Source organism: Bufo bufo, chromosome 5 (genome assembly GCF_905171765.1).
Source record: "Bufo bufo chromosome 5, aBufBuf1.1, whole genome shotgun sequence".
Taxonomy (NCBI): Eukaryota; Metazoa; Chordata; class Amphibia; order Anura; family Bufonidae; genus Bufo; species Bufo bufo.
Window position 1 is genome coordinate 386,043,386 of NC_053393.1, and position 25,222 is coordinate 386,068,607.

The 25,222-nt window shown below is 42.9% G+C and overlaps 1 protein-coding gene and 1 long non-coding RNA gene across 2 annotated transcripts in view; one reads left to right on the plus strand and one right to left on the minus strand.

The window, feature by feature from the left end:
- Positions 1 to 25,222, minus strand: part of RANBP9 (RAN binding protein 9) — a 67,678-nt gene that overhangs the window by 4,885 nt on the left and 37,571 nt on the right. The window contains exons 3-12 of the mRNA XM_040432516.1: positions 18,333 to 18,385; positions 16,208 to 16,375; positions 15,804 to 15,826; positions 13,364 to 13,539; positions 11,440 to 11,552; positions 9,219 to 9,327; positions 7,797 to 7,888; positions 6,293 to 6,440; positions 3,132 to 3,253; positions 845 to 996 (exon numbers count right to left, since the gene is read on the minus strand). Coding sequence (XP_040288450.1) covers positions 845 to 996; positions 3,132 to 3,253; positions 6,293 to 6,440; positions 7,797 to 7,888; positions 9,219 to 9,327; positions 11,440 to 11,552; positions 13,364 to 13,539; positions 15,804 to 15,826; positions 16,208 to 16,375; positions 18,333 to 18,385 — 1,156 coding nt within the window. The remainder of the gene's footprint in view (positions 1 to 844; positions 997 to 3,131; positions 3,254 to 6,292; positions 6,441 to 7,796; positions 7,889 to 9,218; positions 9,328 to 11,439; positions 11,553 to 13,363; positions 13,540 to 15,803; positions 15,827 to 16,207; positions 16,376 to 18,332; positions 18,386 to 25,222) is intronic.
- LOC121001447 lies at positions 993 to 25,152 on the plus strand. Its single transcript, XR_005779061.1, has 3 exons — positions 993 to 1,128; positions 12,237 to 12,247; positions 25,143 to 25,152. It is a non-coding gene; the product is annotated as an uncharacterized LOC121001447 (long non-coding RNA).

The window sequence follows — 25,222 nt, forward strand, 5'->3', positions numbered from 1 at the left end:
ACGCATTATAAGACACACTTTTTGTCCCACAAAAGTTGGGGGGAAATGGCAGCGAGTCTTAAAAAGTTAATAGTAATGAGCTCTTCCCTTATGGAAGTGCTCGTTAGTACAGTGGGACACATGGATACAGCGCCACTGGTGCTGGCATTCCTCACCACTCCCTGGTCGGTCAGCAATGCACTCTGCTGTGTCCCAACTGCCTACAAGGTCAGGATGTATTTGTAGCAGGAGAGGCAAGTTATTTATTTATTTTTTTTAACTGATCTGACGTCTGATTAAGGCTACTTTCACACTAGCGCCAGGACGGATCCGACAGGCTGTTCACCCTGTCGGATATGTCCTGCCGCTATTTCCCCATGCTGCCCAACTGCCGCTCCGTCCCCATTGACTAAAACGGCGCAGCGCGGCGAGAGGCCGCCGGACTAAAAGTACTGCATGTCGCCTCTCACAATGGGGACGGAGCGGCGGTCCGGCGAACAGCCTGTCGGATCCGTCCTGCCGCTAGTGCGAAAGTACCCTAACACTGAAATCTGATCTGCGGTCTGATAAACATTGGAGGGAGGGGGGGGGGGGGGGGGGGGGGGTTAGTCTGATCTAATGTATAATTAACATGGAAAGGGGTCTGATCTGAGGTCTGATGAAAATGTTTTTCTTTCTTATATTCTCTCTCTCTAGTTGTGTCTTATAAAGTGAAAAATACAGTAAATGACCCAATGTCTACCAATAATCAGAATTGTGTGACTAAACCTCCTGAAATGGAGAGGATCACAAAAGTACAACCTTCAATCATGAGTGGAAGGACAGAGAGAAAAGAGATCTTTATTTAGGAAATGATGTACGGTACCTTCAGCATATTTTTGTTAGTTGCATTTTTTCCACGTTCTTTCCTTAGTTGCTCGCTCATGGCTTGTAGTTCTCTCCCAAAACATATCATCCTCTCAACGGCAGCCTGGCTTCCTCCACACAGTTGGCGTCTTACCTGAGTTGAATCTACCTCTGTCAAAAAGGAAAGTTACAATAGTGCTTCACTAAAGTGATGCCTGAAAGCTTACTGGTAACTAGGAAGAAAAAGGCACACTATGGGATGGGCCAAAACTTGTAGACCTTTAGAGCCTGCTGACTGTTAATGTCTGTATAGCATCCTATTGCTGAGGAACTAACAAAAACAAAAAAAACGGTAGGTGGCAGAAGCAGCAAATGTGAGCCCATTGGCTACCTGGTATTTCTCTGGTCCTGGCCTAAAAATGCCAAGGCAATCTTAATACGACTTTCAAGAAAATAATAAGTATTCTTAACACTAGGCCAGGAGTTAAAGGGGTTCCCCAATTGACTTCTAGTTGCCCAAAAAACTGCCATAGATCCTATTTGGAAAAGGTGAGAAAAGATAAAGTGCAAGGTTGAGATATGGCACCCATGACCTCGGTTAAAGTAAAGGAACCCATGGATGGCCCATTGATTTTAACAGGCACTGTGTAATCATTCATGACCTTACAGTGTAAACCGGGAGAAACCAATGCTTGCTTCAGCTAAAGTAACTGCTGGAGTCATGAGTAACAGGAGCCCCTGCAACCACAACAGTGGTTTTATGAAAATTAGTCCTTTTTAGGGGGCATTCACACTACTGTATCCGTTTTGCAGTCCACTAATCATATGGCAGCCACTAACTTCCCAGGGAGTCGTCCCAGACACGAATATCCCTCCGCTGTGAGTCCCTGTGAAAAGCGCATTGTAAATGTGCGTCATTGTCATGAATCGCGGATCCACAAAATACAGATGCGGTCTGTGTGCATCTCACACTTTTTGCAGTCCCCATTTAAAAAAAAAAAAGCCTATTCTTGTGAGCAAAATGGACAAGAATAGAGTTTGTTCATGACATCTGTGCGCTCACTGCATTGTTGGAGGCCCCGTAGAAATGAAACCATCATATACAAACATAAAACTATCCTCAGGCTTTCTGGTAATATCCTGTAGCAAATACGGATGTGAATCCACAGCAATGGCTGAATGTGCTGCAATGCATATAGACTTAGTAGGCCTATAAAGCCAAGTTCAGTTGTACTGGAAATTTTTAACAGCAAAGTTGTCAAGGCTTAAAAACCACATCGTAAAATCCCTGCTGATTTTTTCCACCACATGAGGGTTTTTATAAAATCCTAATTTTAGGCGAGGAGGCCTTATTAAATAATCAGCACCAAGTCCAACATGTCTACATATCGCTTATAGGTTAACTGGAAATAGGAAAAGTCACTGTCTATTCAGACAATTTCATTTCTTATAGAGAATGGCGTAACTAGCAAATTTCTAAATCACTTCATTTAAACAATATGCCTGCATCCACCTGAAAAATGCTGAATAGTCATGGTCACTAGGGGCCTCACTTCTACTTAACTTACAGTCCACTGCCTGTTGTCAGGCAAGATCCGTCCCTGGTAAGAGACTCTGAAGACGGCTGAGAGGAAGTAGGGGCGTGTCGGAGCTAGCTGAGATCCTGAGCTGATAAAATAACTGCTTCTACACTGCTTCTCAAGACAACAGGAGCCTCCTGCCTTTCTGTAAGTGTGATTTCCCCCTCCTTATCTGTGCTATTAACTCCAGAGCTAAAAACGAACATAAAGGAAAGTAAAGGAAGTAGGGTCACTGCATACAGTGCTGGCAGAAAGGAGACATCCTCTGCTTCTGAGTGAAATGTATCTAGCTGTGCAGCCCACAACAGAGAACAATATGGCTGAAAAACATTAGGGAAGCCCAAAACAGACCTGCTCCTTCATAGTTATGATTGTACAAAGAAACACATTATGCAAATTATAATTTTTTAAACTCAGGTACGCTTTAAGATATGTATACCATCAGCATTCCAATTTATTACAGTCTCATTAAAAAAGCTTGTACTAAATATGCTTCCTCATTCCCTTGTGTATGGCCTTCTTTCTATTTAAATTAGCCATGGGCTTAGAATGATAGACAACTATGAAGAAAAATTTGTAGGATCCCCACATGTACTCTGTGCGTACAGGCACCGAGTATGTGAACTGCTTCCAATTAACAATCGTACCTATATACATACACACACCTTATGTGTCCTTGTCAGATCTATTTCTAATATTTGTAAGAAAAGAATTATTAGAGCAAACCCATTTCAGTGTCACATTCTTCCAATTCATTGTCATGCTTTGTGCTGCCATTGAGAAATCCATTAGATGACGCGGCGGCAAAGCCGTTGGAATAGTGATCAGTCTCCATCTCTACATCATTACTGAAGTTAAAGAAAAGAAAGAGAAAAAATACTTTGTCTTAATATCATCTCATAAAGTCTTATGTTCACTTGTAAATGCAATGGAATCGGGGCACTAAATATTTTAAAGGGGTTCTCCGGGCTTTTAACATTGATGACCTATCCGACACCCGGCGCTCCCGCCGATCAGCTGTTTGAAGAGGAGGCGCGCGCCGTCTCTTCACTGTTTACCTTCCCGCCGTCGCCTCTGCAGCGGTGAGCAAGTGTAATTACACCTAACCGTCCCATTCATTTCAATGGGACAGATCGTTCCAATACACTTGTATAGGAGCGATCCGTCCCATTGAAATGAATGGGACGGTTAGGTGTAATTACACTTGCTCACTGCTGCAGAGGCGACGGCGAGAAGGTAATCAGTTTAGATGAGGCAGCGCTGGCACAGCGCGCGCCTCCTCTTCAAACAGCTGATCGGCGGGGTTGCCGGGTGTCGGACCCCCGCCGATCTGATATTGATGACCCATCCTGAGGATAGGTCATGAATATTAAAAGCCCGGAGAACCCCTTTAAATCAATACAAAAGATCCATGAAGAAATGATCCGGTTCACAGCCGCATCTAATCAATGACCTGATAATGATGTTATCCAAAGCCAGCAAAAGACTTATCAAGAATCCTTGCCAATTCGAATGTAACTTTTGTATTCATTTAGAAAAAATGACTTTACAGGGGCAATATTGCCTGATAATTAAGGCTATGTTCACACGTTGCAGTTTTGCTAGTTACTCCCAAAAAAAAATTTATATATATATATATATATAAAAAATATATAAATAAATCAGAACCACAGTGTCAGGACTTACCATCCATGTGGTGAACAACATTAGGCTCCGCTTCGCTTATAAGAAAGTAGCCTTTGCCATGTGACCCCCAGCCCAGGTAGCATAGGTGAACCAGTTGAGTTCATTTTTGTGAAAGATAAAAGCAGCATAACCCGAACCCTTCCGGCTCGCATTTACTAATGTCAGTGCACCTACACACTGTTGTAACGTGCGCCTACATCTGGAACAAACTGGTGCAATTTGGCAATTCTTGACAAATCCTCTGCACCTAGCTCAGCAGGGCGTGTGGCTTAATGTAAACAGGGTGTGGTCTAAGGGTGCATTCACACGACCGTATGTATTTTGCAGTCTGCAAAAAATACGGGTGACGTCCATGTTGCATCTTTTTTTTTGTTTTTTTTTTGCAGACCCATTGTAACAATGCCTATTTTTGTCCACAAAATGGACAATAATAGGACATATTCTCTCTCTTTTGCGGGGCCGCGGGACGGACACATGGATGCGAACAGCACACAGAGTGCTGTCCGCATTTTTGAGGGCCCACTGAAATGAAAGGGTTCGCATCCAATCCACAAAAAATGCCGACCAAAAATACGGTCATGTGAATGGGGACTAAGGGACAAAAAATTGTGTCGCAATTCTGACATAAAATTTGGTCTCATAGTAAGCCAACCAATAGTTGGTATAGAGTTAGACAAAAGTATCCCTGCACCACATGTATCATCCAGCCTGAGCCGCTGCGATAGTAACAGTCTGTAAGGCTGAAAAAAGACATATCATATGGTTCAGCCTGATATCCTGCAAAGTTGATCCATGGGAAGGTAGAAGCAAATTTTCCTCATTTTAGGGGAAAATGATCAATAACCCTTCTCCAGAATTCTAGCAACTAGAACTTAAACCTGATAAATCTGGTGCAGGTCTAGACAGCCTGTCTACACGTACACCATCTACAGGTTTGGTAAATCTGTCTCAATGTCTGGCTACCAGATCTATTGTCTGGTCTCCTGCGTGGCCGTAGAGGCAAATAAAATCCTTTCATCTACAGCAGTACAAGAATTGGTTCTGTTAATAGAGATCTGTTTGCATCATTTTCAGCCATTTGTGATAAATGCTACCATTTTTTGTTGTGTACCTGTCCCACACTAAATTGATACAATACTATAAAAATAAGGCAGTTAAATGTATCAAATGCGGAGAGGAGGAGTAGACGACGTCCATATGTTATGGAAATGTCGGTACATACAAAAATTCTGGGGAGAGGTTTTGACTCAAATAATGGGATTATATAATATCGAGATCCTCCATAGTTTTGTAATGTGTCTGCTGGGATATGTAATGTAAGCAAAAATAAAGATGGCAGGGGGACAAGAGATCGTAGGGAAACTTTTGTTCAAGGCAAGGAGATGTGTAATGAGGAACTGGATTAAACAAATAGCCCCTTCAGTTGAAATGTGGGAAAGAATAGTAAAATGTTCAATTTCCTGTGAAAAAAACAGCACAAAGAACCCCCAATTTTTTTTGAGATTTACAGCACTGTTGGAAGGAGGGAGGGTCGGGGGTCAGGCTCAAATGAGAGGAGATTTAAAAAACTGTGAGAAGAGATAATGTTCCTTTTTTTGGGGGGAGGGGGAGTTGTTGATAAACATATTCTCTTGATTTTTATAATGTATACCAAAAGAAAAAAAAAAAAAGAAGATGAATCGTGGAAAAGGGATTTTTTTTATTAAGTATAAAATGGCTGCAATTTTAGATTTGATTCAATAAAGATTAATTTTTTTAAAAAATGCTACAATATTATAGAATTATTTTTTGTCGGAGAAAAAAGAAAGGAAAACAAAACTTCCTATTTACCAAAGATTAATAGAAATCTAAATGGCTGCGTGTACATAAAAAGCAAACAGAACACGTATATTATCTGTCAGATAGGCACCATGGGCAGCGTTTGATTTACAACGCTCTTCTACACCAAGTGGCGATTTACAGATGTGTAGATTTACAATGGTTAATGAAGTATCTGTGGGTTTGTAATTGACCGGCTGTATCAGACTAATGGCAGCACTCTCACTGGGAGCCGCAGCCGGATCATTATGGTTCTCCTTGCCGCAGTGAGAGACGAGACACAAGGCAGGCTGCTCTGCCGTCGCTGCACAAATTCAAGCTGACAGATCTCAGGAGACGCGCGCCATCAGATAGACTGCTTACTCGAAGCATGAGCGCCGTACCTGGTGTAGCTGTTAATTTGCTGTGACATAGTCATGTTTATACTGTTCAGTTCTGTTACATTAAGGCTGGAAGGCTGGTGTTTACTACGACTGTGGGACTGGTGACTTTTGTTTGATATTACACCATTACTGCAATTGCTATCCGAACCTGAGGAGAGAAAGAGAAGGCTGTAAGTGCTGTATACAGGGGGTAAGGGCTCATGCACACAACCGTATTTTGCATCCATGTCCAATCCACATTTTTTTGCATCTTGCACACAGATCCATTCATTTCATGGGTCCGCAGAGAGAAAAAACAAAACAAAAAAACAAAAAATGGACAGCCCATGGACATCATACCCATGCTGCCCGCATGTCCTATTCTTGTCTGTATTGTGGATGAAAATAGTCAGTACTAGTGACAGGTATGAGAAAAATGCAGATTGCACATGGAAGGTATCTATATTTTGTCTATCCGTAGTTGCAGACCGCAGTACGGAAATGGTTGTGTACATAAGGCTTAATACAGTAAAAGAGATATCCAGCACATAGGCTGAACTTATGAACTTAAAAGAGTTCTTTGGGAATTATTTAAAATGGCCACCAACAAACTGTCCTAGAATGAGAGCAGGAGCAGTTGCCACCACGTGCAGAACTGCCTAGCATGGTGACGCCTCACTACACTCTGGCACTTGCATATACTACATATTGGTTAGTTTTCCTGTCAGGCTGCTCAGCCATGATAGCATATCGTAGGCAGGATCACATCATTACCATCTATTGAAGAGCAGGGTCGTGTGCAGTAAGTCCTCCACAGGCAGCTCTGTAAGAGGTGGTAACCAGTCCTCATATTTTAGGACAGGTTGCTGGCAGCCATTTTAAAAGCAAAGTAGAGATCCACCACGATTTCTAGGAATTTATCGACTGATTTTTTAAACCTTTTACCACAATCACAGTAAAGTGGTAGCAAAAAATATTTTAATATTGATCATGCAGTTTTTCCAAGGACATTTTTCTTTGCTTACAGTGTCGGAAAAACATGGCTCCTATCTTCCATGGAAAGGTATGGCCTCGTTTCTAGAAGAAATCAGCCATGCTCTTCTAATCTAGTACAACTAACAGACTTGAATCTCTAAAGTGGTAGATTTTGAGCCGTACCACTAGGCCTATTACCGGTCATTCACTGTAGCTGTATCATATAAGTACAGGCCCAGATACAAACCTAAACCTTCAGACAAAGCTACATTCAGAATTCTTTTGCTTTCCTAATACCAGCGAGCAGTGCAATGCTCAGATGGTAGATACAGCTAGGCCATATGTCTGACAGCAAATTGCTGTCTGTTTCCAGGGGCAACCAACAGAATTTTGAAAGAAATGACTAAGAACAGAGAGAGAGAGAGAGATGGTTCATTAAACAGAGGCATCTCTTTTGGTAAAAGTCCATCTGCAGTCCATAGGAAGTCTTAGTGGAGTTTTGTGACGTTGTTTGTGCATAGCCTTATTACTGGATCTTCCAATGGCCTACCTGAATAACTGTCTTGTGACTTAGGACTGCGACCTCCCAGGCATCTCACTTCACTGTCTGTTCCATTCACCATTTCTATGAATTGCCTAACTCTGAAAAGAAAATTATTTCATGACGGAGCATACATCAATACATGAACACAACATTATGACTAAACGACCATTCTTGGGTTTCAGATTTGACTCCTGTCCATATTCTTGTGGTCCAAAATAAACAAAATAACTGACTTTACGACAGCCTCGATGAAACGTGGCCATGGTGGAAAAAACTGTGTTGTCACCTAGCCAGTAGTCATACAGTTGTCAGAAATTATTAAGGTCCTAGCTGTCGGCTTGATATCAACAAGTCCTGCTCTCCAATTTTTTTCACACAGGTTCAGTGTGCTTTGGGATTTGGTTTTAGCTGGTCGCTTGGCAAATGTCATTTACATGTGAAACCTATTTAATGCGTGCCGTGATCACATATGGTCTGTGTTAGGAACTTAAATTAAAGCGATTTTTCCAGAAGTAGAGTAATGACCAATCCTCAGGATAGTTCATAAATATCCGATCGGTGAAGGTCAGACTCCCAGCACCTCCGTCCATCAGCGGTTGGAAGAGGCGAGCACGGCTGTCTCTTCCCAAGGGCTCATGCACACGGCTGTTGTTCGGCCGTTCCGTGCATTGGGGGCCGCAATTTGCAGTCCCCAATGCACGGGCACCATCCGTGCAGCTGCCGCAATGGATTCAAACCCATTTAACTTGAATGGGTCCATGATCTGTCTGCGCCGCAAAAAAAATATAGAACATGTTCTATTTTTTTTGTGGTGCAGAGGCACGGACATAAATGCCACGGAAGCACTACGTAGTGCTTCCGTGGGGTTCCGTGCCTCTGTTCCGCACCGACCTTCCAGATTATGGACCCATTCAAGTGAATGGGTCCGCAATCGTGATGTGGGGTGCACATATTGCAGCACGCACAGAGTGAGTCCGCAATGTGCGAGCATCGTCTGAACAACGGCCCTGTGAATGAGCCCTTAGACAGTGACATCACGTTTATTACAGTGAACGCGCCTGGTCTGCACAGCCACTATAAAACAAACAGAGCTGTGCATCGTTTGTTGTGAGCACTCACCGTAGCGCTGTGGCCTCATTAAACAGCCGATTGGCGGACCGCCACCACTCACATATTGAAGACCTATTGTGAGGATAGGTCATCAGTATTCTACTTTTGGAAAACCCCTTTAAGCCATAATGATTTAAAGGGGTAGTCTCCCTTCCTTGTGAATCATCACTCTTGTCCATTGGACATGACAGGCGTTACACAGTAAGTGTACGGAGCAGACCTGTAATACCAGACAGAGCCCATGGAAAACAGTGCAGTTGTAACATACATACAACCCTAGTTAAGAGATATAGATTACAGAATGCAATGGACACTCACTTTAAGGTAAAGAAAAGATTAGGGTTCCTTTCTAGCAGGTTGGGGTATAACTGCTGTGTGGTTTCAATAGCTTCTCCCATTCTTCCTGCCAGCACCAATTTCTGAATCCCTTTTAAATGAGCACATAATGAGTCAATTTACAGACAAATACAGAAAATACCAAAAAGTGCCACAGCAGCATAACATACAGCATGATACACTGTGATCTTTATTGTATCCGAACTGGGAACAAAGCCTAGTTAAAGAGGACCTTTCATGCATTTTTTTGTTTAATTAAAGGGATTCTGTCACCTCTTTTTACCCTACAAAGTTGCGGACATGCACGGCTAGATCGCCGCTAGCATGTCCGCAATATACCTGTCCCATATGAGTGGTTTTATTGAGTTTAAAAAATGAGGGAGAGACTCCTTCTCCACTGTGCTGCTGAGGAGAGCAGTAGCGCAGCCTAGTATCGGTAAATGTCAAATCCCGGTATCGATTGGGTATCAATAATTCGATACCCGCTACAACCCTAATATATACTGGCACTATGGGGGGGGGGGGGGGGGTAGCATTATATATTGGAACTAATGTAGGGCACTACAGGGAGAAATTATGGTTAAATTATTACTACTAGGGTACTGTAGGGGTACCCGGCACCCTATGCCGATCAGCTGTTTGAGTCTTCCCTTCTCTCTTCCTGCTCACTGCTGTATGTCTATGGGACAGCAGCAGTGAACAGCACGTGCCGTCTGCTCAAACAGCTGATCGGCGGGGGTGTCAGGTCATGTCGGACTGTTTTTAGCACATTATTACAAGATTTGGGGCCCCACTTTTGATTTTGCCCAGGGCTACATTTTGTCTAAAACCGGCCCTGCCCCCCCAACATACACACAATTACAGCATACAATATAGCAAATAATTACAAATGGGTCAAGGAAAAATAAGCAATTCAACATATAGAAGGCACAAAAAAAAAAAACATACACAACAAAAAAAAAAATACTAGGAAACAATAAAATACCAGGGAACTAGAAAGTGAAAAATCTCGGGGACACTTCTTTCATTATGATTTACTATTCCAGCTAAGGAATTTTACAAGAGTTCAATATTGATAACCTATCCTCAGGATAGGTCATCAATATCTGATCGGTGGGGATCTAACACTTGGCAGCCCACCCATCAGCTGTTTGAAGAGGCCGTACTGCTCTGTGAGCTCCGCAGCCTCTTCATAGGCCACAGACGTCAGTTCATCGGTCACATGGCCTAGGCCTGAATGGGCCCGAGCTGCAATACCAAGCACAGCCACTATACATTGTACGGTGCTGTACTTGGTAAGCTCAGCAGCGTGCCACTGCCACTTCAAACAGCTGATCGGTTGGCTGCCAGGAGTCAGACCCCACCAGATATTGATGAGCTATCCTGAGGAGAAGTCATCCATTTCAAACTCCCAGAAAACTCCTTTAATTAACACTTTAGCATATTGGTATTAATTCTACTGGCTGATCTAGTCACTCTTTTGCACCATATTTTTCGCGTTTCTGGTTCCCTGGGACGTGAATATTTTATTGTTTCCTGGATGTACTCCACTGTTATGTCTTCTATTACTCAGTATATTGTTTAATGCTGTTTGTTCCATAAATGGCTTATTTTTACGTAGGAAGTGGTGCTGTCTATTTTTTCTACTTCACAGCATGACGCAATGGGAAAAGAACCTTATATGTGAAGTATAAGGACATGAATTTTAAAAAGTGCACCACCTTGCTTAAAGAGGACCTTCCACCACTTTACACTTTATTAAATCAATAGGCTGTAGCTTAGGATTAGGAGATGTCACCTTCGGTACAGGGAGGAGGAGACGGCTGTGTTTCTCAGGGGGGCGTCTCCTTCTCCCTGGCCGTGGTACGCCAGGGAGAAACGAAGCAGGGGCACAGCACCGCAATGGAGGAGCGGATCATCAAATAAAATACCAAGGTGACATCTCCTAATCATAAGCTACAGCCTGAGGTATTGATTTAATAAAATATATAAAGTGGTGAAACGTCCTCTTTAATAAATATCTGTCTTTCTGATGAATTTACTGCTGTCTATTGTATGAGGTCATTCAGGTCATGGCTGGTTCTCCAGGTAAAATGCAGATATGGCCTGATCATGTGTGCCCGCAGGAATACTGAACACAGATCTGTACTGTGTAAAAGCAAGAAGCATACTACTGTCTTAAAGCAATACACCAACATCTTACTCTGTCTGTTTTTAATGGAGGCCAGTTCTTCCTGCACAGTCTGGTCTGTAGACTTGGCAAAAGCCTCTGCTGTGGAACAGTAGCCATGATGTACAAGATAAGAAGACACCATCCTAAATAGGAGTAAGACAGGAGCACTATTAGAACACGAGTACAGAGGAATGGCTTTTTTACAACACTGCTGTATTACACCAACGGATTATCTGACCAATTATTGGTCAGATGGCCGTTATACACACCAACTATCGGTCTGATTGGACAGAAATTGGTCAGATAATCTGTTGGTGTAATACAGCCCTAAGTTGTTGTTTTTTTGCCAAAGCCAAGAGTAGATTCTCCATCCTGCTGAAACAAACACTGTACTTGGCTCAAAAACTGCACAAAAAACGGTGGGGGTCATCTACAAACAGATATACGCCACTTTTGACGTATATCAGTCACAGATTGCGGCGCAAAGGTTATTTACAGAAGTAACGCTTTTCTTGCTCCCCGAGGAGGCGCTGGGGCACGCTTCCATCTGAAAGAAAGAACTAAACTGCCTCTTAAGGACTCTGGGATTGAGCCAAGCCATTGGAGCTTTTACCACAGCTGGACCATCGAAGGAACAGACCCTGGGAGAAACTCAGGTAGGAGTGAACTATAACACGAACCAACTGCACCATTTGTGAAAGGGAATATTGGATGTGGTGGAATCTTAGCAGGAGCCAATTAAGACGGTTTATATTTGATAGCTTGCGTAGAAACAATACTGTTTTTTATATTGAAGATTTATACTTGTTGACTCCCTGCTGCTCCAGTCCTCAGCGCTGTCTCCGTGTTCCAGTCTCTGACTTGTTTACTTCTGGCGCAGCATGGGCATGGTCACATGCTCCGATGCAGCGGGGATATGCCGCTTGTGACCATGCCACCGCTGAAGCCAGTCTTTGGCTGAATTTTACGATAAATGAAGCAGACTGCAGGCATTAACTAAAAAACAATTATTCCCAGGCATCAACTAACTGATTCAAGCCAAGCATGTGTTGGATCAAATCCTACTAATACAAAGCCCCGCATCTTGTACAGTTTCTTGATACTTGAAACTACAAAACATTAGCAAGGGATGACACAGATACTCCTTTTCTGGTTTATATGCATCTCCAGGATCTCCCTTCCCAGGACATACTTGCCTCAGTATATGTGATTCAGATATCTAATACTCTTTCTTCCAAAATGATGTTCTAGATACCTGTAGTGTATAAATATTCTGTCCTACGGATTTCCGGGTAAGATTGTGCTCATACAATATTCTGTCCTACGGATTTCCGGGTAAGATTGTGCTCATACAATATTCTTTCCTACGGATTTCCGGGTAAGATTGTGCTCATACAATATTCCGTCCTACGGATTTCCGAGTAAGCTTGTGCTCATAAAATATTCTTTCCTACAGATTTCCGGGAAAGCTTGTGCTCATACAATATTCTTTCCTACTGATTTCCGGGTAAGCTTGTGCTCATACAATATTCTTTCCTACAGATTTCCGGGAAAGCTTGTGCTCATACAATATTCTTTCCTACTGATTTCCGGGTAAGCTTGTGCTCATACAATATTCTTTCCTACAGATTTCCAGGAAAGCTTGTGCTCATACAATATTCTTTCCTACTGATTTCCAGGTAAGCTTGTGCTCATAAACAGAGGAAAAGCAAGGTAAAACATGTAGGAGGGACACATCAATAGCATAAACAGAGGAAAAGAAAGGTAAAACATGTAGGAGGGACACATCAATAGAAGTTTGAGCCTCTGATAAGACAAAAGCCTTCCTCAGTTTCTCTGGAACTGTCGGTAAGCTGGCGTCACTTATCATAACCTTGCGTCAAGTGATCACAGACACAAAGCAGTCAAAACTGAAGGGAATGAACATCAGGTCTGCAATATCCAAACTCCTTACCTCTGTATTATAGACTGCCAATCACCAGCAACAGGGAACCTCTCAATCTGCGCCTGAATTTTAGTTCTCCACTCTCGGATGTAGTCTTCTATGTCAAAAACAAAAGGACTCTGCCCAAAATTTGCATCAACCACTTCTCCAGGAGTCTGCAGTCCAACTGTTGGATACAGGTTGGGCTGAATAAAAAGACAAAATTTGTTTAGATGTGGGCGCCATACTCTACATTTCAAAGAGATTCAGTAAAGGAGGGTGCCAATACAACTCCAGATCGATTGGTGATGAGGCCACCACACAGAAAATTATGGAGGTCATTTATTAAGACCGGCTATTTTTTGGTTGATCTAAAATAGCAGGTGACTCTTTTCCTGCTTGGGCCCTATTGTGCAGACATACCTACAAGTGATTTTTAACCTGTTAATTACATGGTGCTAACATTCTGTAGCTCTAGAAACTTGCTCAAAAGGAATAAAGCTACAAATATACTTTTTCACAAAGGGAAATTCATTTTGTGCCATCCGCTTGCCTACACCTTAAAGATGCAAAAACATTTCCACTACCAAACAATTTAGGATAAGTACATAGTTAGGAATTTATCATGTGATGTATTTTTTAAGTCATTTTGGATGGAGGCAATGTTGCCATTATTTGTGACAAATTTAACAAGGTCGCAGGTGATAAGTTTGTTGCATTTTTGAAAAAGTTGCTTGAAGTTTCACACCACCTCCCTTACCAGAATCAGACTGCGCAAAAGAATATGTGACGTTTTCAAGTCGCAATTAGTACAAGTGTCTACATCCTGGTCAGGCATCAAGCCATGCTCACTTTTCACTCCATATTCATGGCACAAATGGTTAATAAAAGTGCCACATGGCAAACAAGGTGCAAGTTTCATAATAAATGTGGGCCATAGTGCTTAAAGGGGTTGTCCCATCTCGGTCATTCCTGGCAGAGGTTGGAACAACAAAAGTAAGCGCTGGCCCAGGGTAAATATGTGAGAAGCCGGCTCTCTGCTGTTTCTGTAAATCCCATAGCAGTGACCAAGAGCTACACAAATAGCACAGCACAGCAAGCTACACAGTTTCCATAAATCCTGGAGGGCTGACTGCTTGGCCATAACCATAACTTTGCCTCCCCGGGGGAAACGCTTAGTCTACTTTCACACTCGAGTTTTGGCTTTCCGTTTGGGAGATCTGTTCAGGGCTCTCACAAGCGGTCCAAAACGGATCAGTTTGCATTCTAATGCATTCTGAATGGAAAAGGATCCACTTAGAATGCATCAGTTCAGTCTCCATTCCGCTTTGGAAACGGACCTGATGAAACTGAGCCAAATGGATCCGTCCTGGCACACAATGTAAGTCAATGGGGACGGATCCGTTTTCACTGACACAATCTGGCACAATAGAAAACGGATCCGTCCTCCATTAACTTTCAATGGTGTTCAAGACGGATCCATCTTGGCTATGTTAAAGATAATACAAACAGATCAGTTTTGTGCGGATCAGTCATGGATAATACAACCATCTGCATCCGTTCTTAACGGATCCGTTTGTATTATCTTTAACATAGCCAAGATCCGTCTTGAACACCATTTAAAGTTAATGGAGGACGGAACCGTTTTCTATTGTGCCGGATTGTGTCATAGAAAACGGATCCATCCCCATTGACTTACATTGTGTGTCAGAACGGATCCGTTTGGATCAGTTTTATCAGACGGATACCAAAACGCTGCAAGCAGCGTTTTGGTGTCAGTCTCCAAAGCGGAATGTAGACTGAACTGATGCATTCTGAGTGGATCCTTTTCCATTCAGAATGCATTAGAATGCAAACTGATCAGTTTGGACCGCATGTGGGAGCCCTGAACGGATCTCACAAACGGAAAGCCAAAACGCGAGTGTGAAAGTTGACTTATCTGAACGGATCCGTCCATGATGGATCTGCACAAAACGCGAGTGTGAAAGTAGCCTTACTGTGGTTTTTCCTATCCGTTTAAAGGGGGCAGTCCGAAATAGCCCCCAATGCAGGAAGTATAATAAAAAATTATGTATACTAACTCATTTCATCGCTCGATGTTTCCAACATTGCTGCTCTGATCATTGCAGCCATGTCATTTTCTTGGTTACAGCCATGATGTGACCACATCTCTCGGACACTGCTGCAGCCAACCATTGGCCTCAGTGATATATGTCACATGAGTGGTCACGTAGAGTACGTAATGGCTGCAGCCAAACAAAGCAGAGAACTACAGCAGCGGTACTGAATGAAATAAGTGAGAATAGATATTTTTGACTATTTTATTACTTACTTACTATTTTATAATTGCTGCATCGGGGGAGACATTTTAATAACCTGGACAACACCTTTAATAACTAAATAGAAATGGGACAGTGAACATAACCCCAACTAGTGTGGTGTTAGAGAATGTTACGTGAATAAAGCTTACCGGAAGATCTGTGAACGCAATACCTGTGCAAGAAAAAGATAAAAACACATTGGTAAGGTACGTTCTTTTATAGCATATATTCGCATACCAACAATGACTTTCCCAAATATCATTTGCAAGCCTGAATTATATGAATCCTTCCTTGTGGCTCCTGCAAAACCCCCTGGAAAATATAAATACCACCGCCCTCTAACGCAGCCAATAGTCAGAGCAGTGTCGAGATCTGCCCTGAACACACACAGGTTTACAGTCAAAGAATGAGGGATTGGATGGATGGTGGCATAATGAGGGCATTCTTCCTCTGAAGACTGACATTAGAAGTCACTGAATGGTTTCTATTCACAGGCCTCCTAAAATTATCTTCCTATATCATCACACGTAGCACAAAAGTAACAGTTTATTACCTAGGCTGTGGCCATTTTTTGTATAGAAGCATGTATTGTCGATCAGGTTAACACAGCATCCAATGACATCGCCAGTTGTAAAAGTCGGGCCATATGGCTGGCCAGTTCCAGAGGAGCAAAACGAATGTCCATCATCTCCGTGATATCCATAAGAATGCTTATCCCAACCTTTTTGTTGCCAATGTGGAAAGCAAAAAATAAATAAATAAATCATAAAAATAAAAAAAACATAACAATAATGATTACAACTAAGTTTGATTAAAGTCGATGTCCAAGTTATTTTTATTGATTACCTATCCTCAGGATAGGCCTTCAATATCAGGTCTGTGGGGGTCTGACACCCCCGCCGATCAGCTGGTTGAAGAGAAGGGGCGCGCCGTGCAAGCGCGGCCTTTTCTTCACTGTTTACCTTCTCGCCGTCGCAACAGCGGTGGGCAGGTGTAACTACAAGAAAGCCACTTGAACAGGTACGAGCTGTCCCATTAAAATTAATGGAATGGCTTCTTGAATTACACCCCTGCCAATCAGCTGGTTGAAGAGAAGGCGCGCGCCGTGCTAGCGCTGCCTTTTCTTCAGTATTCACATGCTCGCTGTCGCAGCAGCAGTGAGTAGGTGTAATTCAAGAAGCCATTCCATTCATTTTAATGGGACAGCTGATTGGCAGGGGTGCCAGGTATTGGAACCCTGCCGATCTGATATTGATGACCTATCCTAAAGGACATCGCCTTTAATACTTCCCAATAACAAAGAGGATGTACTGGTATAACGCACAGTATGCGTTCCCTTCTGCAGACAACGGCAACATGACTGTACTGCACACGTGCCAACACTGTGGTACTGTGTAAGTGCAGACCACAAAACTGAACTCGCAAGAGAACTGGATTAAAATGCTAAAATAAGATCAATAAAGCCAGGCATTTATCATTTTACTGCTCAGGTTTTGAAACGTCATCAACAACATCCCTGACCAATAGGGATGCTGGGGAAATGTATCATTCCCCTTAAGCCTTTTTTTGGGGTAGAAAAGTCACAAATCCAGGGGATTTCAATGCATTTACCATTTTTCTATTCGCAATCTGCATTTTATGCTGCCGTCGCCAAGTCTGCGAAACTCCAGCATGATTAGGGCAGAGTGAGGATGGTGCATGGGTGGGCCCATGGGCCCCAGCCAATTCATAATTTTTTACACTAGAAACGGATTCCCTTCCAGTGCACGAAAAGCCGTAAGAGGCAGATAAGGGTACTTTCACACTTGCGGCAGAGTGATCTGGGAAGCAGTTCCGTCTCCGGAACTGCATGCAGGATCCGTCAAAACGTATCAGGATCCTGATCCGTATGACAAATGCATTGAAATGCCGGATCCGTCTCTCCGGTGTCATCTGGAAAAACGGATCCGGTATTTATTTTTTTCATATTTTTTGCGGTCTGAGCATGCGCAGACCGCAATGCCGGATACGTTCTGCCAGAACACTCGGGCCGGATCCGGCATTAATGCATGTCAATGGGGAAAAATGCCGGATCCGGCATATGTTCCGGAATTTTGGACGGAGATAAAACCGCAGCATGCTGCGGTATTATCTCCATCCTGAAAAGTCAAAAAGACTGAACTGAAGACATCCTGAACGGATTGCTCTCCATTCAGAATGCTCTAGGATAAAACTGATCAGTTCTTTTCCGGTATTGAGCCCCTAGGACGGAACTCAATGCCGGAAAAGAATAACCCTAGTGTGAAAGTACCCTAATTTGTGGCCCTATCACTGTGATGGCTAACCTCCGGCACTCCAGCTGTGGTAAAACTACAACTCCCGCGGTGCATACTTGCTTGGCTGTTCTCAGAACTCCATAGAAATTAATGGAGCATGCTGGGAGTTGTAGTTTCACCACAGCTGGAGTGCCGGAGCTTAGCCATCACGACATGCTGGCCTTGATAAATCAGGACCTCTGTGTTTGAAATTCCCTCTGTGCCGGAACATTACACTGAATACTATTCTGAAATATTAGCAAGAGCAGAGTGTCATTTTATGTCTGAGCAACATGTTACATAGCACCAAGAAATAGAAATGTATATTTTAGAAGTTTCAGTTATGATCTGCTTGCAGAGTACCAGTCACGGTACAGTCCTTACCTGGGAGTCTGTTCAGATTGACACCCTGGGTGGATAGCCCAATGCCCATATAACTGTAATGGAGAGGTACAAAGAAATAAATATAAAAACTGGTTAATTGTGAACTAAATCATTGAAAATAAGGCTACTTTCACATCTGCGTTGTGCTGTGCAGTTTGGAGATCCAGCACAGGGTCTTAAAACCGCAGAACATCTCTCCAGTTTTGTGCCCATTCATTGTTAATGTGGACAAAACTGAACCAACCAGCACGGAGGGCGCCAGAATGCATTTCGTTCCAGTTTGTTGCATTCCCATGCCAGACTCAAAACCGCTGCAAGCAGCATTTTTGTGTGCAAGGGAAACTGAACATGCTGGATCCATCACCAAAAACCATTTAAGTCAACGGTGCCAGATCTGTTTTTTTCGGACACAAAAAAAAAAAACCATTGACCTGCAATGGTTTTATAGAGCTTTCCTTTAAGACACGCTACATAAGGGCACTTTCACACTTGCGGCAGAGGATTCCAGCAGGCAGTTCCGTCGCCGGAACTGACTGCTGGATCCAGCAATCCGGACGCAAGCGGATGGCATTTGTCAGACGGATCCGGATCCATCTGACAAATGCACTGAAATACCAGATCCGTCCCTCCTGTGTCATCTGAAAAAAACAGATCTGGTATTTTTTTCCCCCCACAAATTTAAAGGTCTGCGCATGCGGGGACCGGAAGAACGGATCCGTCAATGCGGTAATTTTAATGACGGATCTGGCACTAATACATTTCAATGGAAATTAATGCCGGATCCGGTATTCGGGCAAGTGTTCAGGATTTTTGGCCAGAGAGAAAAATGCTAGATGCTGCAGTATTTTCTTCGGCCAAAAAACGTAAGAGGGACTGAACTGATGCATCCTGAACGGAATGCTCTCCATTCAGAATGCATTAGGGTAAAACTGATCAGTTTTTTTCCGGTATTGAGCGGAAAAGCGCTAGTGTGAAAGTACCCTAAAAGACTCAACAGTATGAAAAGTTTTGGCAATGTTAACTACAATGAACTCTGTGGCACAGAATAAAACCAGAAGATGGGCAGCTGCAACTTCAAGGTTTTCTTAACTGTGCAACTACTTGGCATTCAACTAATGCATCTAAAATAAAAAATAAGCACCTTTGCACAAAGTCTTGGTAAAATATAAATATATATTATATATATATATATATATATATATATATATATATATATATATATATATATATATATATATATATATATATATATACACACACACACACACACACACACACACACACACACACGGAGTGCAGAATTATTAGGCAAGTTGTATTTTTGAGGATTTTATTATTGAACAACAACCATGTTCTCAATGAACCCAAAAAACTCATTAATATCAAAGCTGAATATTTTTGGAAGTAGTTTTTAGTTTGTTTTTAGTTTTAGCTATTTTAGGGGGATATCTGTGTGTGCAGGTGACTATTACTGTGCATAATTATTAGGCAACTTAACAAAAAACAAATATATACCCATTTCAATTATTTATTTTTACCAGTGAAACCAATATAACATCTCAACATTCACAAATATACATTTCTGACATTCAAAAACAAAACAAAAACAAATCAGTGACCAATATAGCCACCTTTCTTTGCAAGGACACTCAAAAGCCTGCCATCCATGGATTCTGTCAGTGTTTTGATCTGTTCACCATCAACATTGCGTGCAGCAGCAACCACAGCCTCCCAGACACTGTTCAGAGAGGTGTACTGTTTTCCCTCCTTGTAAATCTCACATTTGATGATGGACCACAGGTTCTCAATGGGGTTCAGATCAGGTGAACAAGGAGGCCATGTCATTAGATTTTCTTCTTTTATACCCTTTCTTGCCAGCCACGCTGTGGAGTACTTGGACGCGTGTGATGGAGCATTGTCCTGCATGAAAATCATGTTTTTCTTGAAGGATGCAGACTTCTTCCTGTACCACTGCTTGAAGAAGGTGTCTTCCAGAAACTGGCAGTAGGACTGGGAGTTGAGCTTGACTCCATCCTCAACCCGAAAAGGCCCCACAAGCTCATCTTTGATGATACCAGCCCAAACCAGTACTCCACCTCCACCTTGCTGGCGTCTGAGTCGGACTGGAACTCTCTGCCCTTTACCAATCCAGCCACGGGCCCATCCATCTGGCCCATCAAGACTCACTCTCATTTCATCAGTCCATAAAACCTTAGAAAAATCAGTCTTGACGTTTCAGCTTGTGTGTCTTGTTCAGTGGTGGTCGTCTTTCAGCCTTTCTTACCTTGGCCATGTCTCTGAGTATTGCACACCTTGTGCTTTTGGGCACTCCAGTGATGTTGCAGCTCTGAAATATGGCCAAACTGGTGGCAAGTGGCATCTTGGCAGCTGCACGCTTGACTTTTCTCAGTTCATGGGCAGTTATTTTGCGCCTTGGTTTTTCCACACGCTTCTTGCGACCCTGTTGACTATTTTGAATGAAACGCTTGATTGTTCGATGATCACGCTTCAGAAGCTTTGCAATTTTAAGAGTGCTGCATCCCTCTGCAAGATATCTCACTATTTTTGACTTTTCTGAGCCTGTCAAGTCCTTCTTTTGACCCATTTTGCCAAAGGAAAGGAAGTTGCCTAATAATTATGCACACCTAATATAGGGTGTTGATGTCATTAGACCACACCCCTTCTCATTACAGAGATGCACATCACCTAATATGCTTAATTGGTAGTAGGCTTTCGAGCCTATACAGCTTGGAGTAAGACAACATGCATAAAGAGGATGATGTGGTCAAAATACTCATTTGCCTAATAATTCTGCACGCAGTGTGTATAATATATATATATATATATATATATATATATATATATATATATATATATATATATATATCTCCTATGGTTTTGTGTTCTCATTTCCTATACAGACCTGCAGATTATACATATTCGGTGTAGTCTGATCCTGCCGTCATGTGTTACTCTGTTCCATCTGTCCCCTCTCCTTGCTAACCTAAATACAGTACAGGGGACAGATGGAGTGGAGCAACACGTGACGGCAGGATCAGACTACACAGGGCTGGTCTGTAGTCTATTGCCATGGAGACACATAGATCTGCTAAATATACCAAACTGTAGAACATTAAAAATAAAGCAGCTATTTTAGATGCAAAAAAAAAATTGAAAAAAAAGGTGTACAGCCCCTTTAAAAGGGTTGTTCTATAATTGGCATTTATGGTGATAAATGTCTGATCGCTGGGGCCCCCACTGATCACTAGAATGGGGGCCGGGGGCAGTCTGCGGCAGCCTTTACATTTTAATAGAAGTAAAAGTGGACATTTAGTCAGAATGTGAAAGGTGGCGGCCCCAGGGTGGTACACATATCTAGAGGAACGCAGCAAGGTCATTATCAGGGTGACAGTGCAACTCTGTTTCTGGCTCCTAGTGATAGGCACACAGCACAGAGCCTAGTTATTACCTGCAGTGCCCGCAGACACAAGTACTGCCTAATCTAAAGTCTATGTGCTAGAAAACCGTTTACAGCCGCACAGCAATCATTTCTACTGGCTTCTTAGACCAGATTTACAGCTGAAAATGAAAAGAAAATGAATAGTGTTACCTATCTAGCTGATGTGCTACCACCATGGATTAACCTGGGCCATATTTACCCTGTTGTAGGTAATAGTGCCCTCCACCCCCTCATATTAATTCCTTTCTTCTCTGTCTCTACTGTTTGTTCAACCAGCTTAGGGCTCTCCTTTAGGGTCCATTCACACGTCCATATGTGTTTTGCGGATCCGCAAGACACAGACACCGGCAATGTGCGTTACGCATTTTGCGGACCGCACATCGCCGGCACTCTCATAGAAAATATCCTATTCTTGTCAGCAATTGCGGACAAGAAAAGGCATGTTCTATTTTTCTGCGGAACGGAAGTGCGGCTCTCGACAGCACATTCCGGCCCCATTAAAAATGAATGGGTCCGCACCTGTTGATGCAGACCCATTTTGCGGACGTGTGAATGGACCCTAAAGAGAGACTTACTGGAGGTGATCCATGGTACGGACACTTGTTGTCAACACACCATGGGAATGCAATATGCAAAGAGGAGCTCTCCCACGGAAAGGGAACCATCTCACTAACGTTACCATGTGGAAGTGGTCCCACAGGAGTCAAAAGACAACTTTTTAACAAGCCTTGGGACATGACAAGCCACAAAAAGTTGGTCTGTTTAAAGGGCTTGTGTAGCCAGTACATATTGATGAACTATCCTCAGGTATAGGTGATCAATATGTGATCGCTGGGTTCGACTCCCAGCACCCCCGCCAATCAGCGGCACTGGTACGAGCACCACTTCCTCTTCAAGATTACACTGCTCATCCTCTCGGAGGTGCAGTGTAATTACAAGCACTTGAATGGGACCAGCACTTGTAATTACATTGCACTGCCGCTGCAAGCGAGAAAACATGTAGTGTGATCTTGAAGAGAAAGCAGGGTTCGTACGAGCGCTGCTTATCGGTGGGGATGCCTGGGGTCGGACCCCCAACGATCAGATATTAATTACCTATCCTGAGGATGTGTCATCAGTACGTACTGGCTGCACAACTGCTTTATTTCTTCAATTCAATATAGAAAACCCCAGTTCTGCTTCATATCTGATTGTTCCCTGTTCACCCTAGGATCTGGGGGTTTATTAAGAAGAACATATTTTTCTACTGTACTTTCCCCAATTCTGTACGGGTTTTATACGTGTTATTATCGTTCTTTTTTTTCCTTGCATACTTATTGAAATACTACTGTATAAAATAAAAAAATAAAAAGTGTAAAGATTATACTGATATGCTATGCTACTATTTTTTGGAATCTCCACACCCCTGCCACATTCTTCAGCCAGCACGGCCACCACTGCTGGATTACAGGGTGGTTCTAACCATAGAAATGAGCAGTGTGTAAGGTGACGGAAAAAATGAATCCAGCCTGCAAAGGAGGCAATATGGACTATCACAATATATTAGTAAGTGCCTTGTATTAACTTTCTCTACATGATAAATACCATTTGCTGAAGTGAGACAACCCTTTAATGTTAGGAGCTATGCAATTCCATTTACCAGTATTTATTGTGTAACGCTCTTCTTTTTATGAAATCTCACAACTTGGAACAAAAGCTAGCTTAAAGGGAGTCTGTCATCAAAGTTTCACCTTTTTAAGCCTTCCCATAGCTTTCCAGCAGCCTTACAGTTAATAAAAACATTACCTGGACTTATAAAACCGGCAAAAAACAACTTAGTAGCATATGCAAATGAGGGCTCGCAAGTGCCCAGGGGCGGCGTTACCCTCGTAGGTGCCCAGCTAGCTCAGCCTTATTGTCGCTTCCCCCCGCCCATTCTTTCCCTCTGCCCACCTATCTACTTACTTCTTGTTTCGCCGAGATCCCGCGCCTGCACACTCAATCCGTCGGCCGGTGCATGCGCACTGCGATGCCCATTCCTTGTACGGCATCAGAGTAATTAATGCGCATGCGCCAGCTTCTGTGCCGAGCTAGCTGGGCACCTACGAGGGTAACGCCGCCCCTGGGCACTTGCGAGCCCTCATTTGCATATGCTACTAACGTTTTTATTAACTGTAAGGCTGCTAGAAAGCTATGGGAAGGGTTAAAAAGGTGAAACTTTGATGACAGACTCCCTTTAAGATGCAGGATCCTGCTTAAGACAGGAACTGACAGAGGACATTGTAATGTTGCAAAGATTCATTAAAGAAAATCAGTCATGAAGACATCACTAGTAGATGGAGTAGTACTCGCTGAATGCACACCACCCACTAAAATGCAGGGCTACGATTCAAAATGCACTAGAAAATGTCTCTGGTTTGATTGGTAGAACAGGATCAAACGCCTATTCTTGCGAAGGACTCGGGCGATCTCAACCAATAAGCTAGAAGTGGAATACAGTGGGGGAGATTGATCAAACTGGTGTGAAGTAGAACTGGCTTAGCTGCCCATAGCAACCAGATTCTACCTTTCATTTTTCACAGCTCCTTTAGAAAATGAAAAGGTGGAATCTCTGAGCAACTAAGCCAGTGCTACTTTACACCAGTTTGATAAATCTCCCCCAGTATGTACTAGCTTATGACACGCAATAGGAGTCTGGCCAGACATGATGTAGAACCAGGTAGAGTTAGAAAGAAATAGATGACCGCCTCTACAGGAACAATCATTGTCACCTGCCATTTATTTTCAAGAGAGCATACAGGTCCTGAAGTGAACGGAGAGCGTGCCGCGCCGGCAGGGCCACTCCTCCACTCACCGCTATGGGACTTCCAAAAATAACAGAGTGCTAGCTGAGCACTTTTGGAAGTGGGGGTGGTCACACATGCGTGGCTTGCTCCCCACTCACTTCTGGGTCCCATCCTTGATAGGAGCAGGCCCCAAAAGTGCAACCCTCACCTATTGGACATTTATAGCAGATCCTATCAATATGCAAGATTACAAATGGTGAAATCTGCACAAACAAATGCCACATGACAGAACAATTTCCGCACGGAAGAAAAAGAAACGTGTACATGAGATTTGTCAAATCCCATTCACTTTGCTGGTACGCACGTATTCAGCAATATGTGCAGGTAACCTTAAAGAGGACCCGTCACCACGAAATGCAGTGCAGGAGGAACTGAGCAGATTGATGTATACAGTAGTTTTGAGGGAAATGACTCAGCAAACCTTATAAGCTGTACAGTTAGATCTCTGCTTTTTCTGAGGTCGGCTGTACACAGGGGAGGTATTACCAGTGACTGACCACTCTCTCTGTATACACACTTACACAGAGAATGCTATGAGTCATTGATATCACCTCCTCTGTGTACAACAGAACTCAGAAATAGCAGAGATTTAAAAAGGGAAAAAA